The sequence below is a fragment of the Ciconia boyciana genome, chromosome 13 (genome assembly GCF_034638445.1).
Source record: "Ciconia boyciana chromosome 13, ASM3463844v1, whole genome shotgun sequence".
NCBI lineage: Eukaryota > Metazoa > Chordata > Aves > Ciconiiformes > Ciconiidae > Ciconia > Ciconia boyciana.
The window spans coordinates 2,683,536-2,698,412 of record NC_132946.1 but is presented as its reverse complement, the minus strand read 5'-3'; the positions used below and the strand labels follow the sequence as shown (position 1 = coordinate 2,698,412).

General features: G+C 47.6%; 1 protein-coding gene across 1 annotated transcript; it reads left to right on the top strand.

Moving 5' to 3' along the window:
• The first annotated feature begins 12,645 nt into the window (after positions 1-12,645).
• Positions 12,646-14,598, top strand: C1QTNF8 (C1q and TNF related 8). The gene is made up of 3 exons (XM_072878376.1): positions 12,646-12,657; positions 13,041-13,281; positions 14,051-14,598. The coding sequence occupies exons 1-3, from the start codon at positions 12,646-12,648 to the stop codon at positions 14,596-14,598; spliced, it is 801 nt and encodes a 266-aa protein (XP_072734477.1).
• Positions 14,599-14,877: the final 279 nt, after the last annotated feature.

Here is a 14,877-nt window from a genome sequence, read left to right as displayed (position 1 = left end):
TAGTAAATTATTCTTAAGCAGTTCCCAATTATCATTCACACGCTGCTGTTTAAATTCCAATTAGCTCCTAATTATTTTTGGCTTTGTGCAATTGGCCACTTGAAAGCACCACACACTCACACGTCCACGTATATGCATTCATTTTATTGCATTAGATTGGATTATCGGTTGGGGATTACTATATTAGAGGCTTTGAAAAACTCTTCCTGGGCTGCCTGGCTGACAAGGCAGAGCATGGAGAGCGGCTCTTCACTTTTTCCACTTTATTTTGGAGTTTAGCACAGCCGCTGCATTAATCACATCTCTGCACACACCCTCCCGGCTCCCCGTGCATCGTCTGGGCTGTTAGTTACACACCACAGAGGTCTGGCTGCATTTTGTGAATGCCATTTTGTGATCCAAAATGACACCCCAGCAGAAAGCCAGGAGAAAACTCAGTTTAATATGTAATGTTTCCATAGGAATCATCTGTGTGCGTCCCTGCCACGTGGTGCAGACGCTGTCAGGGCACAGAGCCCCAGCCTTGAGCGGGAGGGGAGGGCAAACACTCATCACTCTCACCGAGTTCAGCACGGTGGAAAAATCCATATAAAACATGCCTTTTCATTTAAAGAGCTGGTTACAACTCAAATAACTTCAGCCATTATATAGAGTGTGTTTGAAAGCAAAAAAAAAAAAAAAAGATACGTCTTCACTTCAAAGGAGAAAGGATGGGCGTGCCTGTGGACGCTGGCTGAGATGTTTCCAACACCTTTTTACGCAAGCAGAGCTGTGACCGTGGCCTGCCCACGCAGGGAAATGCGTTTGCAGAGCACGGAGGCTGCAGCAGCCCGGCACGCCGCAGTCGACCCACATCCCCGGTTCAGCAGAGGGTCACTAATAGTGGCTACCTGGAGCAAGAGCTCCTGTATGTGTGTGTCTCTGGGCGTCCTTTCCGAGCCATAAATGCTCGTCCTCGACCGCATGCTCCCAAATAGGCAAAGCTCCTCTTCCTGCAGCACGAAGCCAGCACCCTCCTAAAGACCTAGGCACTTCATCAAGTAACTGATTAGAAAGAAGCATTCACTTCCCTGGAGACCAGACCAATTTTTGCACACCAAGGCTGCAGGGAAAACCATGGCTTTGCCAGCTGATCATTTATGTCCCTTAAATTTACCATAGGTGTGTCCATTTTCTAGCTGAGCGTTGTTTTATTTCTTATTGCATTCATTGCAGTAACTGCCCCTGCTCTCTCTAGCGTGCCCTGAACTCGCTGCTCTATCGCACACAGTTTCTTATTAATTTGCTGCAAGCCTTCAGCAGTGTGCAGAACTGATTTTTTTTTTTCCCCTTGCTCCCTGCATGGACAAAAGCCAAGCTTTATAAATCAACTGTGTAAACAGAAATATCCTTCTTCCTTGAATGTGATTATTATTTCAAAAAAGGAGGCTGTCGTTTTAAGAGGCAGAAAACCTGTTTAATCTGGAGACACCAGCTCTGATGCCAGGCGCTGGTTACCATAACATTTTTCTTCTGTCCTAAGTTTCAGAGTAAAAATAAAAATATCTCATATAGACTGGTTTTAGACAGTTTTTGACAAGCTAAGATAATTTTCGGAGCCCCAAACACTGTTTCTTTTGAGTTGCATCTATAAACTATTTTTATATCCATGCAAGTAAGCTCTCAGTGGTGGCCTCACACCCCCCTGTGAAACCAGAGCTCTGCCCGGTTGCGCTCCGATTATACTTTTTTTTGCCCTGAAGAACTTAGTCTAAAAATAGGCGATGAAGAATGGGAGAAGAGACGTGCCATCCCCAGGAGAGCAGAGGGGAGCTTTCCCAAACCCCACGCCGTCGGCAGCAGAGCCAGGAACCAGACTCCAATCTCCAGGGCACCGTCCCTCTGCTTTAAGTGCTTCGGCATTTGCCTTTGCACTTTTGTTTGCATTGGTTCTTGTTGCAAGGACGTACTTGATGCAAAGCAGCTCCCGTGTCTCAGCAGGGCTCATAGATATTTACTAATTGTGTTCTAATTATAAATATTTGACAGATGACAAAGGAAAGAAACCCTCCGAGCACAGGATGCTCAGGACACACTGCAGATCTGCTTCTGGAAGGCAGATAGACCCAAATCCTGAAAAGGCATTGATGTGACCGATGTGGTGCTTCTACTGACAGTAACACAAATGCGTTAATGCAGAATATTTGCTTCTGGAGTTCAGGTGATTTGTGGGACCGAGTAAATGAACGCAGCAACTCCAGCAGGGTGGCTTTGGAGGCACTGGTGCAGGACACACGGAGGAACCTCTCCCTTCCACGAAAGGTGCTGACCAGCACCAAGAGGAGAGCTGGGCACCTGGGAAACATGATGGTTGAGAAAAGACTACAAAAATTTGGTGTTTAATCCAGAACAGAGAAGATGGCAGGAAAGGCTTTTGGTTGGCGTTTGTGAGGCAAAGTAATTTATTTTCTTAGAGACTGTTTGAGGTCCCTTCAAAAAGAGCATGAGTAAGGTTTTTCTTTTCCTGGCAGCTTTGGAAAGGCTGCAGCCACATTTCCCTCCTTGCTGCATGGGGCTCCGTGTGCCCGTTTCCAGGTGGCTTCTGCCCAGTGCAGTCTGCTCCTGCCCGTCCGTGCGGGGTTGGGACAGGGACCGCTGCTGCGGCGGGACGGGGACGGGGACGGGACGGCTCCAGGAAGGCTGGGCTGGAGGAGCCCAGCACTGGAGGGGGACTCATGGAGAGCTGGATGCTGCTTGGGTTCGTGCCGGGACAGCGGCAAACCTCTACGTTTTGCTCCACTGGTCCTTGCTAACGGAGCCTCCCAGTACAGCACCGGTGGCACGTGTGAATCTTCCCTCCCCCTTGATACGGGGCAGCCCTCACTCCCCAATAGCCCCCATTCCCCCCTCCTCATCACTCTGGTTTCAGATTTTTGAATTTAAAAAAAAAAATCATGCCGCAGTCTGTTTTAATCACCTGCTAGTTTTATTTAGCGCCACCAATATAAAAACATTCCCAACATCAGTCGTCTGCAAACAATTTGAGTTCTCCCTTATATAACCCTGGTCCACCTACAGCTTTCAAGGTTGTTTTGTTTCTTGTTTAATTCTGCAGAGATGTGCAAAACCCCTTTTCCATCATGACAGCCATCTCCTGCCTCCGACCCCGGGCTCCGAGCTATGGGGGACGGGTGACCGCTGGGCAGTGGCACAGCGGTGCGGAGCATTTAGGAGCTGGGGCACATCAGCGGCACCTGGAGCAGGGAGGGGGGACCTTTCTGAGGACCTTGGCTGAGATGTCCCCTGCCCGGCTGGGTCAGGGAGGGATGGGAAGGCTTTGAAGGGATTATGAAAAAGCAGAGAGGTTCCCAAAGTGCTCTCACATCTCATCCTTCCTTACGTAAGGCAGAGACTCTTTCCAAAAAAAAAAAAGGCATGCCCTGGCCAGCATGTGTCCCCAGGGCTGGTGAGGTGTCCAAGTGCTGGGGTCTGGTGCAGGGCAGGCAACAGAACAGGACAACTGGGGGGGAGGAATATTTAAAGCACCAAGTTGTGACCTGAAGTGGGGAAAGGCCCTGCGAGAGGACAAAACCCACCTTTCCCCTCCTGATGTTCTCAGGACAATCAAAAGCATTGCTTTTCTTTTTCAGTGTTAGTGCAGGAATCGGGCTGGAGCTTGCACTAGACAGGATGCCTGTCTCTTCTAACGTCCTCTTTTACAATTAATGGGAGGCAGTTGCAAAACAGAAAAAGAAAAAAGAAAGAAAGAAAGAAAAACAAACAAAAAAACCCCAAATCCAGAGCCCAAACCTGGTTTTAAATAAAGCCACCAATGTGCTTTTTTCCAAGGGCTGGAAATGACCAAGTTTGCAATTTCAGCTGAGAAAGCATGGGCACTAAAACCGAAGAGCCCTGGTGCGGTGCTGCTCTGCCCCGCACCCAGGGAGGAGTGCGATGGTCAGCGCGCTCCGACCCCCCCGTCTGCTCCTTGCTGTCCCGAGTGACTTTGTCTCAGCAGTCCCTTGGACAAAAGCAATCTGTGCTACATCCCACGTTGTCTCCTGGCTAAGGGGTGACCCTGCTGGCGTGCAGCGGTGTGCCATGCTGTGCTCGGTCCCGCAGCCTCAGTGCTGCCATGAGCGCAGGGACGGTGGCAGCCACCAGCCTTCCCGAGGGACTCACGCAAGGCCAGGACCACCGCGTGCTCCTCTGCAGATGGCCCAGCCCGGGCAGGCCAGGGCTGGACGGCTTCTCTGAAGATGCCCTCCGCTCAGCCTCCTTTGGAGATGGTCTCCACGCTTCCCATCCCACACAGACCCGCGTGGCACCCCGGCTGTAATTGCTGCAGTCAGCCAGAGGAGTCCGTAATTCAGTTGCAGTTATGTGAAATAGTGGCAATTTGCTGTCCAGCCATTCCTGGGTGTCAAGGAAAAGTTAGTGCAAAACACACCACCAGCAGATAGGTAGCGATGGGAGAAGACTGTCTGCAAACACGCGCTGAGGAAGTTTCACCCCTGTGCTTGTGTTTGACCTCCCCTTCCTTTCCCATTCATAGGCTGCGAATACTCATCGCATCCCGACACGGATGGTCTGGCAATATGGCGTTATCCCCTACGCCTGTGACGCAGGGAGGGAAAACAGCATATTGCTGCCGCACGTCACCTTCCTGAGAGTGGCCCCCAATCTGCTCGCACAGAAGCAAAGAGCCACCGGTTTGTTCTTCAGCACGGCGGTGCTGGGGACAGTGGGGGTGACATCCTCCCGTGGTGCTGGCCTGTCCCCAGGCACCCGGGGACACACCTGCGCCTTCCCTCAGCGTCGCTGCAGGGGCACTTTCCATTGCTGCACCCCTTCAAGAGGCTTTTGCCACTTCCACCACTCATGCACAAAAGCCAGAGCTTTTACTGTGGTTTTTTTTTTTTCCCCCTCCTTTCTCCTGCCTAAAAAGATGCTGAAATCTCCCAAAGAAAAATTATTTCCATGTGATCCCAGCACTTTCTCTCTTGGCTGGAACACTGGATGTGGTTTTGGGTCTGTGGTTTTTTGATATTTTTTTTTATTCACAAATTTTTTGGTCTTCATTTCCATCATTGTGAGAGGCACCGTGCAACCCGACAGACTGGCTGCGAGTCCTAAGGAAACTGTAGCAGGACAAAAGCACGGGAACCCAGCACGAGTTGATACAAGCAAAGAAACAAGAAAAAAACTTGCTTTTGCAAACAACCTAGCTGCTGGGTTTCATAAGGAGCCGGACTGACTTTCAGTGTTTCATTTGGACTCCAGCTAGGAAGCTGCAGCAGCCACCGAGAACTAAAAAACCTGAATGAACGGCAGCTTTCATATTATGCATCCTGCTAAGCAACAGCAAGGAAAGTAAAAGACAGGGTGTTCTGAGTCACAAGGTAAGTCAAATGGATCTGAATAAGTTGGGGAAAAAAATACTATTGCTACAGGGAACCAAGTGTTCCCACCCTGCAGAAGCAGGTTGCTTGGGTGAGTCATGAAAAGAGGTGGTCGCTGCCTGCGCTGCTTCGTCTCGCTTTTTCTGCTTCACTGCAGCAGGCGAAGTAAGTGCAAGGCCAGGTTATTGCTGAGCTGGCTTTAATTTGTTCCGACTAACACTCCTTGTTTCATTAACCACCCTTAGCACTCCAGAATGATGCTTCCTCATAGCCTGATTTTGCTCTTAGCTGTGGCTGGAAACTTTCAGGGAACTTAAATGTGGAAACTTTCAGGGAACTCTGCTTCTCCAGCCTCGCCAGGCAACTGCAGCCGTTTGAAATGTGCTGCTCGCTCCTGAACGGCGAGCAGGGGTTTGCAGCGGTGCCGGGATGAACTGCCCTGCCGCTGTCAGCACCCCTGCTCCGGTGCTCCCACCCACCCAGCGGGGACAGCACCGCATGGGACCCGCTGCAGGGACACCTCTCCCTGCTTTATTTTGGCACACGGAAAGCCGAGTTCCCGGAGCGGCTGAGTCAGCGGCGGCAAGTCACGGGAAAGCTGCCTTTCTGCTGGGAAGGGCAAAGGGGAGTTGGGTGCCGTCCTCTTTGTCAGGGTAGTTGCTCTATCGGAGAAGCTGCCCTGGGAATGACTTACTGTAACCTGCCCTGTGCCTCGGCAGCGCCGGGCTGAATCACCATCTGGGCTTGCTACGGAGATGGGACCGCTTTCAAGGAGCCACCTAGCCCGGAGCAGGGCCATCTCCAGGACTTTGCAGGCATGTTCCTGGCATCGGAGGTGCAGGCAGGGAAGAGGAGAAGGAGAGAGGGAAGAGTTGTTTCTTTAGGAACCGGCAAACATCCTTTTGCTCCCTGTCTGTGCTAAGTGTGATAACAGCCCCTGCCGCAGAGCGGGAAGGGCAGTACCATGCGAAGATGCAGGTGCCCGGGACTGTTTCCATACAGGCACAGCCTCTCCTCCCGTAGCGCCTGCAGGGGACTGTGTTAAATCCATACAATCCCCCAGGTCTAAGCGTGTGCAGGTAATAGGAAGGGATGTTTGCTTGGGATCCTCATCTCTTCCCATGCCTGAGAGGTGAAATCACAGCTGGAGAGAGCATGTGGTGACCGCACGAGCCGCTGCTGCTCAGAGGCACGTACTAGTGGGGGTGAAGGTGTTTCACAGCTCCTCCCGGGACAGAGGAATTAGGGCAATTCATGCACGCTGGAAACAGGCACACGCTAAAAAAGCACCAGAAAATAAAAAACAAACCAGATAATTAGAAACGGAGCTACAAACTCACTGACCAAATGGTCACCCAGGCTATTACAAATATGGATGCAGCTAACATCCCTGGACCTCTCCATGGCCGGATCCTGGCTTTGCCTCCGTTCCCACCCTCTCACAACTCACAGGGCTCAAACCGTCCCAGCTGTCTCTAGCAACTCTCCCAACCCCTCTTCTGCTTCACCCCAGGGCATTGTATAAACTCTGTGGTCAAGAGGGCGTTAACATCGGTCATCTGCAAACCACTACAAACAGTGGAAATTTTTAAACCACGTTGCTTTTCGGAATCCAAATAATCTTGTCTGCGAGCCCTCAAGTCACTTCATGGCTGCAGACGGGCTCCTGACGCTCCGCTCGAGCGAAGCATCTCTGCAGCATCGTGTTGGAGAGGAGCTGCCCCACGCTCGGCTCTGGCACCGCGGGCAGAGGAACCGCTGAGCTGTCGCAGCTTTGTCTTGGAAAACGCACAAGCTCCTTCAGTGTTTTGGGCTTTTCGACAGTAAGTTGCTCATGAAGAAATTTTAGATCCTCCTGGGGAAGAAAACAGAAAAAATCCCAAACAAATAATTTCCAAGAGGAAGCCCAGTGTCCAGACAAACCCAGCCTTAACGATACTTCGTTTCCTGCTGCTGGTGATGCAAAGGAGGTCTGGAGCAGTGAGGAGGTCGACGCTTGAAAGAGGACAAAAGCTAAAAAAGCAGAACCGGAATATTTTCCGTCTCTGGAACGATGCCGAGGTTCGAGGCTGACGCATCCATGTGTTTTCCATCTCTGTGGCGCAAGAAAGGTTTTAGTCTTAACTGCCCTCTTGGGTTTGCAGTCAAGATTTGTCACTAATTAAAATGGGCAGTGGCTGGCGTTGTCCTGTGCGCTGTGAATTTAAAGCAAAGATAGTCATAGATTGCTTTTCCGAGCGAAGCCCTAGGAATAACAGGAAGGAAAATGTTAGCAGAAATTTAAAGCACGGCTCAGGGATCCAAGAGGAATTTCTGCCTTGTGAACTCTCAGTATCACAGCGTGTGAGCGCAGCACAGATATTAGTGGGATTTATTCTTTGAGCATCCCTGCAAGGTAAGACATACTTCCACTGTACCCAGTGAAAAGACGGGCTGGGGTAGATTCATTTCATTTACATTAGACCTGTACCTTTGATATGACCTATACGTCCCACGGGGGCTGCTTGCAGTGCCAATGGACCGGACGAGGTTTGGCCAAGGTTAGGGTCCAGGTTGCAAACTCCACGTTGCTAACCACAGGGAAAACCTTTTGGTCCAGCCTCCAGGCTGAGCTGCTTTGCATTCTTGCTTTATTTTCTCTGTGTGCAGAGCAAGTAAGCTATTTTTGCAGATGTTATGGGGACTTCTTATCATTTCTATTACCCAGATGTGCTACTTTACATCAAAGTGTTAAAATTTGTCAGGTACACAGAATCATTAAAAAGCTTTGCATGAGCAAATGCGCCTCATGCATAAGCTGTCTACCTTGAGCTCTAAGATTAAACTCAATCATGAACCAAAAAAAAAATCAATCAAGGTGCTCTCTCCAGCTGTAACAGTGTGAAGAAAATATATTTAAATAAGAAGTTGCACACAAGAAGAAAGAATCACATCATTTAACTCTCTGAACTGGAACTAATGGTTTCTGCCCTTCCCTAGCAAAGGTTTGTAGCATCTCTAAAGCCCTGCAGGGGAGGAGTTTGGCTTTTTTTGCTGGCAGACACTGGGAATGCCAGGTGTCACTGGAAAACCAGCACCTTTGATGCAGGTTGTTCATAGCGGGTAAAAAAAATGTGTAAATAAAAAGCTTGATGGATTATATTTTAAGTCAGGGTACTTCCAAGGTCAGTGCAGAGCAAAAATATGTTATTGAATCATCTGTTCTGCCTTGGATTGAGCATGGTAGACAACAGTGTCCCCGTTGGGCATAGCATCCTCACCCGCACTGTGCCCGGGCTGTGCCGGTGCAGCACCCATTATAGGGCCCATATTGCCAGCTCTGGGTAGAAAGCCAGACACACCCTTTCAAAAGGGTCTGAACAATGGGAGCGTTGGAATTTAATGCAAGGAGACTGGCATTTGCATTTGCTTTTTCTTCTTGTTTTGGGCCAGGCAGAAATACCTGAACAAACAATTCCTTTTGGTGATATTTAAATATTGTCTTTCTACTCAGCAATTCAGAGGGGAAGAAAAGGGACAGAAAAAGCAAATAGTCTTTTTAAACCTTAGCTAAAGGGTGATTTCAGTCAAAGAAACCTTTCATTACATTTAAAGAGCTCTCCAACAATAACATATATTCTAATGTTATAATGAACACAAACAGCCACCAGCCATCCTCATCACCAAAATTCACTGAAATTAACTGCCTTTTCATCAGGTTCAGACATCTCATTTCATCATTCATAAATTTTCATTTCGTTTGCCAAAATACTGCCCAAAAGACAGATCTGCCCATTTAGCACATGCAGAATTTCTTCCTTAGCATCAGATTAAATTCACACTTGGTCGTTGGGTTGCATCCTGGTTCCAGTTGCAGAGGCTGGGGGCTGTGCTGTGTTTCATGGCTTTGGAGTGGGGAGGCTTGGAAGTCTTACGGAAAGAACAAGTCGTTTATTTTGATAATCTCAAAATTTGACCTATTGCAATGATATGGGTCTTGCGCTCAGCCTTGTGGTGAGCTTTCTGCTTCGCAAGCGTTTTGCAAGAAGTGTCAGAAGCATCAAAACAATTTACATTTTTCTACACGTCGCCACAAGCTTTGCAACAGAAACGTTTCAAACTCATCATCAATCAACTGTTTCAAAATGAACCCAAGCTAAAAGCAGAGCCAAAGAATAAGAACTGAAAAAATGGTTTTGAGAGAGGGAGGGCTGAGACCATCTTCTTGTCCTCAGGTGAAACATTTACGGACTGCAAAGTTTCCAAAGACGTGAGACCAGTTTTCCTCCCAGCTGTTAGGATGTCTGCATGTCTGTCATCATCTCTGGGTTTTTCTACCTGATAGGAAAAGACAAGATTTCAGAACAGAACCAGGCTGCGATTTGCAGGTTCCCCGAACGGCCGACAAAGACAATAATTTATACTTTCAGTTTTAATCTGTTGCTTTCGGGATGCTCCTGTCCATCTCTAGAGTGGTGTCATGAAGGATGACCAAAGAGGAACGTACTCAATTTTGCAGCCTCGGGGCATTCGGTGCGGTACTAATGCATCATTTCAGGCACTAAGGAGCGTGTTGGATCGCGGCGGGAAGGAGGATGGATGTCTCTCCCATGCGGGGATCTGAATGATGTGCGGGAGAGGCAGCCTCCCAGCCTGTGCTCTGGTGAGTCACGGCTGTAGCAGAGCAAAGCCCAGTTTGTTGTTTGCTGTCTTCTCAAGAAGATAAACCTGTGCGGCTGAAGTCAAATCCATCATCGCCACATTTGACAAAATAAGGTCACAATGATTATCTTTAAGGGAAAAAACAGATGGCTAAAACCAACCTCTCGCTTTACCTCACAGGTCTTAAATTCTGAGCTTCATCCTTTTTGTATCTTTTTTTTTAAGGCGTTAGATTTGACTTCACCACCACCATGAGAGTTATATTTGCTTCTCCTCTGAAATTTGGCTCAAATCATTCTTTTCTCCAGATTGACATGATCTTATTATAAGGAAATCCTTACCAGGTTTGTTTCCCTTCCTGTTGCACATTTGATTTCTCTGGTTTGGGGTTTTTTCTTCACCTGATCTCCAGTTTTGTGCTGGATATCTTCCAAACATAATCCCACACTGCTGAATTCACTGTCCTTTTCTTGCAGTCCTCTCAGACTCCTTTCTCTCCACCCCTTTCTTGTTTTGCTTCTTCTCCTGTCCTTTCTTGTCTGTTATGAGCAGACTGCAAATCTGAAACTCTCTTTATTCACGTACATCATTAAGGTTTCAGCTAACCACAGATACTGCAACCAAATACGTTTCTGCCACTTTTGTGAACTAACTTCGCTAACTTTTTGAAATAAAATCTGGTGTGGGGGTATCAGCTCTAGGATGCCTGAATTTGCTGGATTGTTGCATCGTTTGCTTCTTTTTTTTTCCCCCCAAATGCAATTTCTAGCCAATAACTTGAGTAATAGTTCTTCATGAATCATGCAAGTGGCCACAATTTCTTCAATGGGTGCTTGGATTACAATAATGTAAAATGTGCAGAACCTGAACACTGATTTTTCACCCAGACTTTTTTTTCCTTAAGTCACTTCTAAAAATAGGAAAGCCATTCATCTTAGGGAGAATAATGGCCTATAAAAATGTAAAGTAATTTCTTCATATTTATGAATCCTTTCCCTTCTGCCCATTATGAATACCCCTCTTAATGAGTGCTCTTTCTCCTTCATGGGGGTATTATAAGCAATTATGTCCTCTGGTTTTTATGTCCCGATAATGTAATCAAATGCTCTGTACTTTATCCCCAGGTTATTGACTACCCACACTCCTGAGAAGGGCTAAATAGCTTTTAGTCCCAAAGAGGATATATTGGCCCTGATTGCCTGGGGCTCTGGGTGAACGTGGGGTCTTCTTTAGACCATTATGTACATGCACAAACTTTAATCACTGCAGAGGAGACCCCAGAAACCTTTCCCAGACCCCAGATGCTCTCTGCAGTGCAAAGTTTCTGTTCTGGTCACGTACAGGCTGGTTAGTTATGACCTGCTGTCCAGTTAGACTTGCATTGCATTTCTGTTCCTCTTTGGCAGCACAAAGTTGGCTTAAGAAGTGAATGAAAATTAAAAAGGACTTAATGAAAATGAAATTCAGGCCCTGAACACTGATATAAAAGGAGTATTAGTGCCTCCTCAGACTTGTACCTAGACTGAGGTACAATTATGAATAGAAAGATCCTTTCAAGTTATGACAGATTTGATGAAAGAACTTTCACTGCTGTCAGAAGGAAAGTTATTATGTTGCTGCTAATAAGTATTCATCAGGTTTCCAGGGAGCTGGATTACACCAAGTAATAAAAGGTGTGAATGATAGTTCTTTTGGGGCAGGTGAGAACTAGAAGAAAGCATCTCCCAAGAATGCCAGTACAATCCAAGTACCTTGCCCTGGACTGACACTTTTTTTTTTTTTTTAATATTTTCTCAACTGGTCCATTTTGTGCCCGGTGAAGCCTTTGCAGAACTCCAAGGCAAGATTCCCTCTCTCACTCTGCAGATGGGACTTGTGTGTTCATTGAGCTATTTCTGAAAGCCAGGACATCTAGCTCCTACCTTCCCCAACTATTCCAGGAATTAAAGCTGGTAGAAGGAGCTGTAAAAGCTGTTCCCAGCCTGAGGTCAACAAGAGTCCATCCAACTAATTGGGCTTTGGAGAGGGTCCAAAAAGGCATCGGTCCAAAAATCTGTCTTGTATGAGACACCGCTGCAATCAGTAGAATGACACTAATTATACATGGTATGAGGAGGCAGTTGTCTGTCCGCAGCTCCAGTCCTTCCCTAGGAAGGAGCCCGATGGGGACCTAGAGAAAACTCACCTCCTTTGCACCACCTGAAACGTTTTCTCTCTGTTAATCTCACCCAGTATTCAGGGTCTTTGGAGCTTGCCAGTAGCAGATGAAAATTTAATAGATGAACCAAAAAAACTAGTGTTTGTGCAGAGCAAATCCCAGTTCAGTCTATTGCAGCTATTCGGCTTTCCATTCTGCACACTGGAAAATAAAAATGGAAAGCGTACACAGAAATTCTGCTGGGAACGGTACATGGATATGATCAAAGCCACAAACTGCTTGGCTAGGTCACTTTGGAAAGAGGTTACCAGCAAGAGGCTGAGACTAAAGAGACAAATGCTTTTGATTTCTTTTAGTTTCATTTCCCTTCAGGTTATTCCTCAAAAAAAAAAAAATCAGGTTTGGGCTCTATATTTAAATAAAGTTTCATTTTCTGCATCTGATTTTGAATGTTTCAGAGTGGCGATGCAAGAAACAGTAACCAACAGAGCAACACTTCGAGTCTTTTACCCAGCGCCTTTTGCAAGGGCTGTTCCAATAGCAGCCAGGCAGCGAGTGGGCCTTGAGCAGAGCTTGCTCTGACAGCTTTAAGCATCTCAGCACTTTTTTTCTTTTGTTTACCTGGTGTCTCTTGTCAGATATTTCAACTGCAGGTAATGAGAGACAAGGATTGCCTTTTCCGTTGCTTGTAAACAGTACGCAGTGGGGCACCCCTCCTATCTGGAGTCTCCTGGTGCCACTACAAGATAAGCTAATAATTAATCAGAAGAAATGCACCTTGTGGTAACATTAACAGATGGCCCATCAGAAGCCCTGATTCGAATCATCGTGTTAATCATTTGTTCCTTTGCTCGGTCCAGCTGGCTCTGCTGAAGATGAGCCCTGTGTTTCTCCTGCTCTTGGTGTCCACTGCGAATGTTGGTGCCGTGCTGGAAAAGGGTCTGCCGAAACGGGAACTGCGGCGCCTCTCGTGCATGCGATGCTGCGGGCCTTCGGAGCAGCCCATCTCCATCGTCTCCTCACGGTACACAAGGATGAGCAGTGACCCTGCCTATTCGGTGCCCAAAGTCCAGCCCACTATAGATATCACCATCCTCAAAGGTGGGTAAAGCTGACTACTGTGATAACATCCTTCATCTTACTTGCTTACCCTCATTTTGCAAGCTGTGCTCCTCCCTACACTAAGAAACTCATCCACTTTATTTACCCAAAAGAAGGTCAAAGGATGACATGGCACAGGCTGTAAATGTGTGCAAGTGAGAAGAGTTGGCAAAAGGCTCTAATCACTCAAAAACCAGAATCACTAGAAGCTCAAGTTAGGTCACACTAAAAACCAGATGCAAATGTTATCACAGAATTACTAAACAGTAGAGTTAGAAACTAGTGAGAACTCACTTTTTCCATTGCACATTTTTTGTCTCAGTAAGGCAGGCAAAAATTAAGCATGTAATACAGGAGATGTGCCAGGGACTCCTGTGAGCAGGGATGTGCAGACCAGACAAACCCAACCACGTCTCCCAGGCCCAAATCAGACCTCAGCAAAATCTGTAGCTTTTCTTGCCCAAACCTCTGCACAAAGTGGCTGGGTTCATGAATATGGATTCATATAACCGGTCTGGTCAGGCCATGGAGTTCCACTGTTGGACATGGAACATTGGCACCACAAGCTCAGTGGAGCCACACTTTCACCTGGCATTTTCATCCTTCTGAGAATTAGGAGGGTGCTGGTGTCTGACCAATGCTTCCAGATATCTGTGCTGGGAAAACAGTGTTTTAGCACAGCTGCTTTGCTGGTCGCATCCAGCAGGATGTGTCTGCAGCTTGGGCTTCACATGCTTGTGTTTGACAAGGTTTTCCTTTATGCTCGCAGGTGAGAAGGGTGAAATGGGAGAGAAAGGGTACCCTGGAGCAGTTGGGAAGGAAGGAGAAAGAGGGCTACGTGGCTTTAATGGACGGAAGGGACAGAAAGGTCAGCCTGGCCCACAAGGCCATTCCTGCAAGCAGCTCTACGCTGCTTTCTCGGTGGGTCGGAGGAAACCCCTTCATAGCTCAGACTACTTCCAGCACGTCACTTTTGACACCGAGTTCGTGAACCTCTACAAGCATTTCAACATGTTCTCGGGGAAGTTCTTCTGCTATGTGGCAGGAATCTACTACTTCAGCCTCAATGTCCACACCTGGAACTTCAAGGAGACCTACCTGCACTTGATGAAGAATGAGAAAGAGGTGGCCATCCTCTACGCCCAGCCCAGCGACCGGAGCATCATGCAGAGCCAGAGCCTGATGCTGGACCTGCAGGAAGGGGAGGAGGTCTGGGTGAGGATGTTCAAGCGGGAGCGAGAAAATGCCATCTATAGTGAGGAGTCTGATGTTTACATCATCTTCAATGGCCATTTAATCAAGCCAGCCATAGAGTAGCCATTCATCAGCTTTAGGCTCAAAGCTTTGGTAGATACATTAGTGTCTTCCCTCTTAGAAATGCATGTCTAGTTCTACTTGGAAGGATTACAGGCCTGCTGACAAGGTTGTGTGTCCATGCCAAGGACACCTGGGTGGATGGAGGTGACTGTGCTTCAAGGTGATGCAAGCTACACAAGTACTGAGAAGGCTTCAGCCCTTATGTGCCCTGGAGAAGCACACAGAAGGCCCCAGTTCTGCAGCCCTGTACAGATCGCCAGTAATATCCCTGACGAGTTT

What these genes read in the sequence shown, in the direction of transcription:
- C1QTNF8 (XM_072878376.1), top strand. An exon ending in AGATATCACCATCCTCAAAG is followed by an intron (nt 13,282 to 14,050) that starts GTGGGTAAAGCT and finishes TTATGCTCGCAG; the next exon opens with GTGAGAAGGGTGAAATGGGA.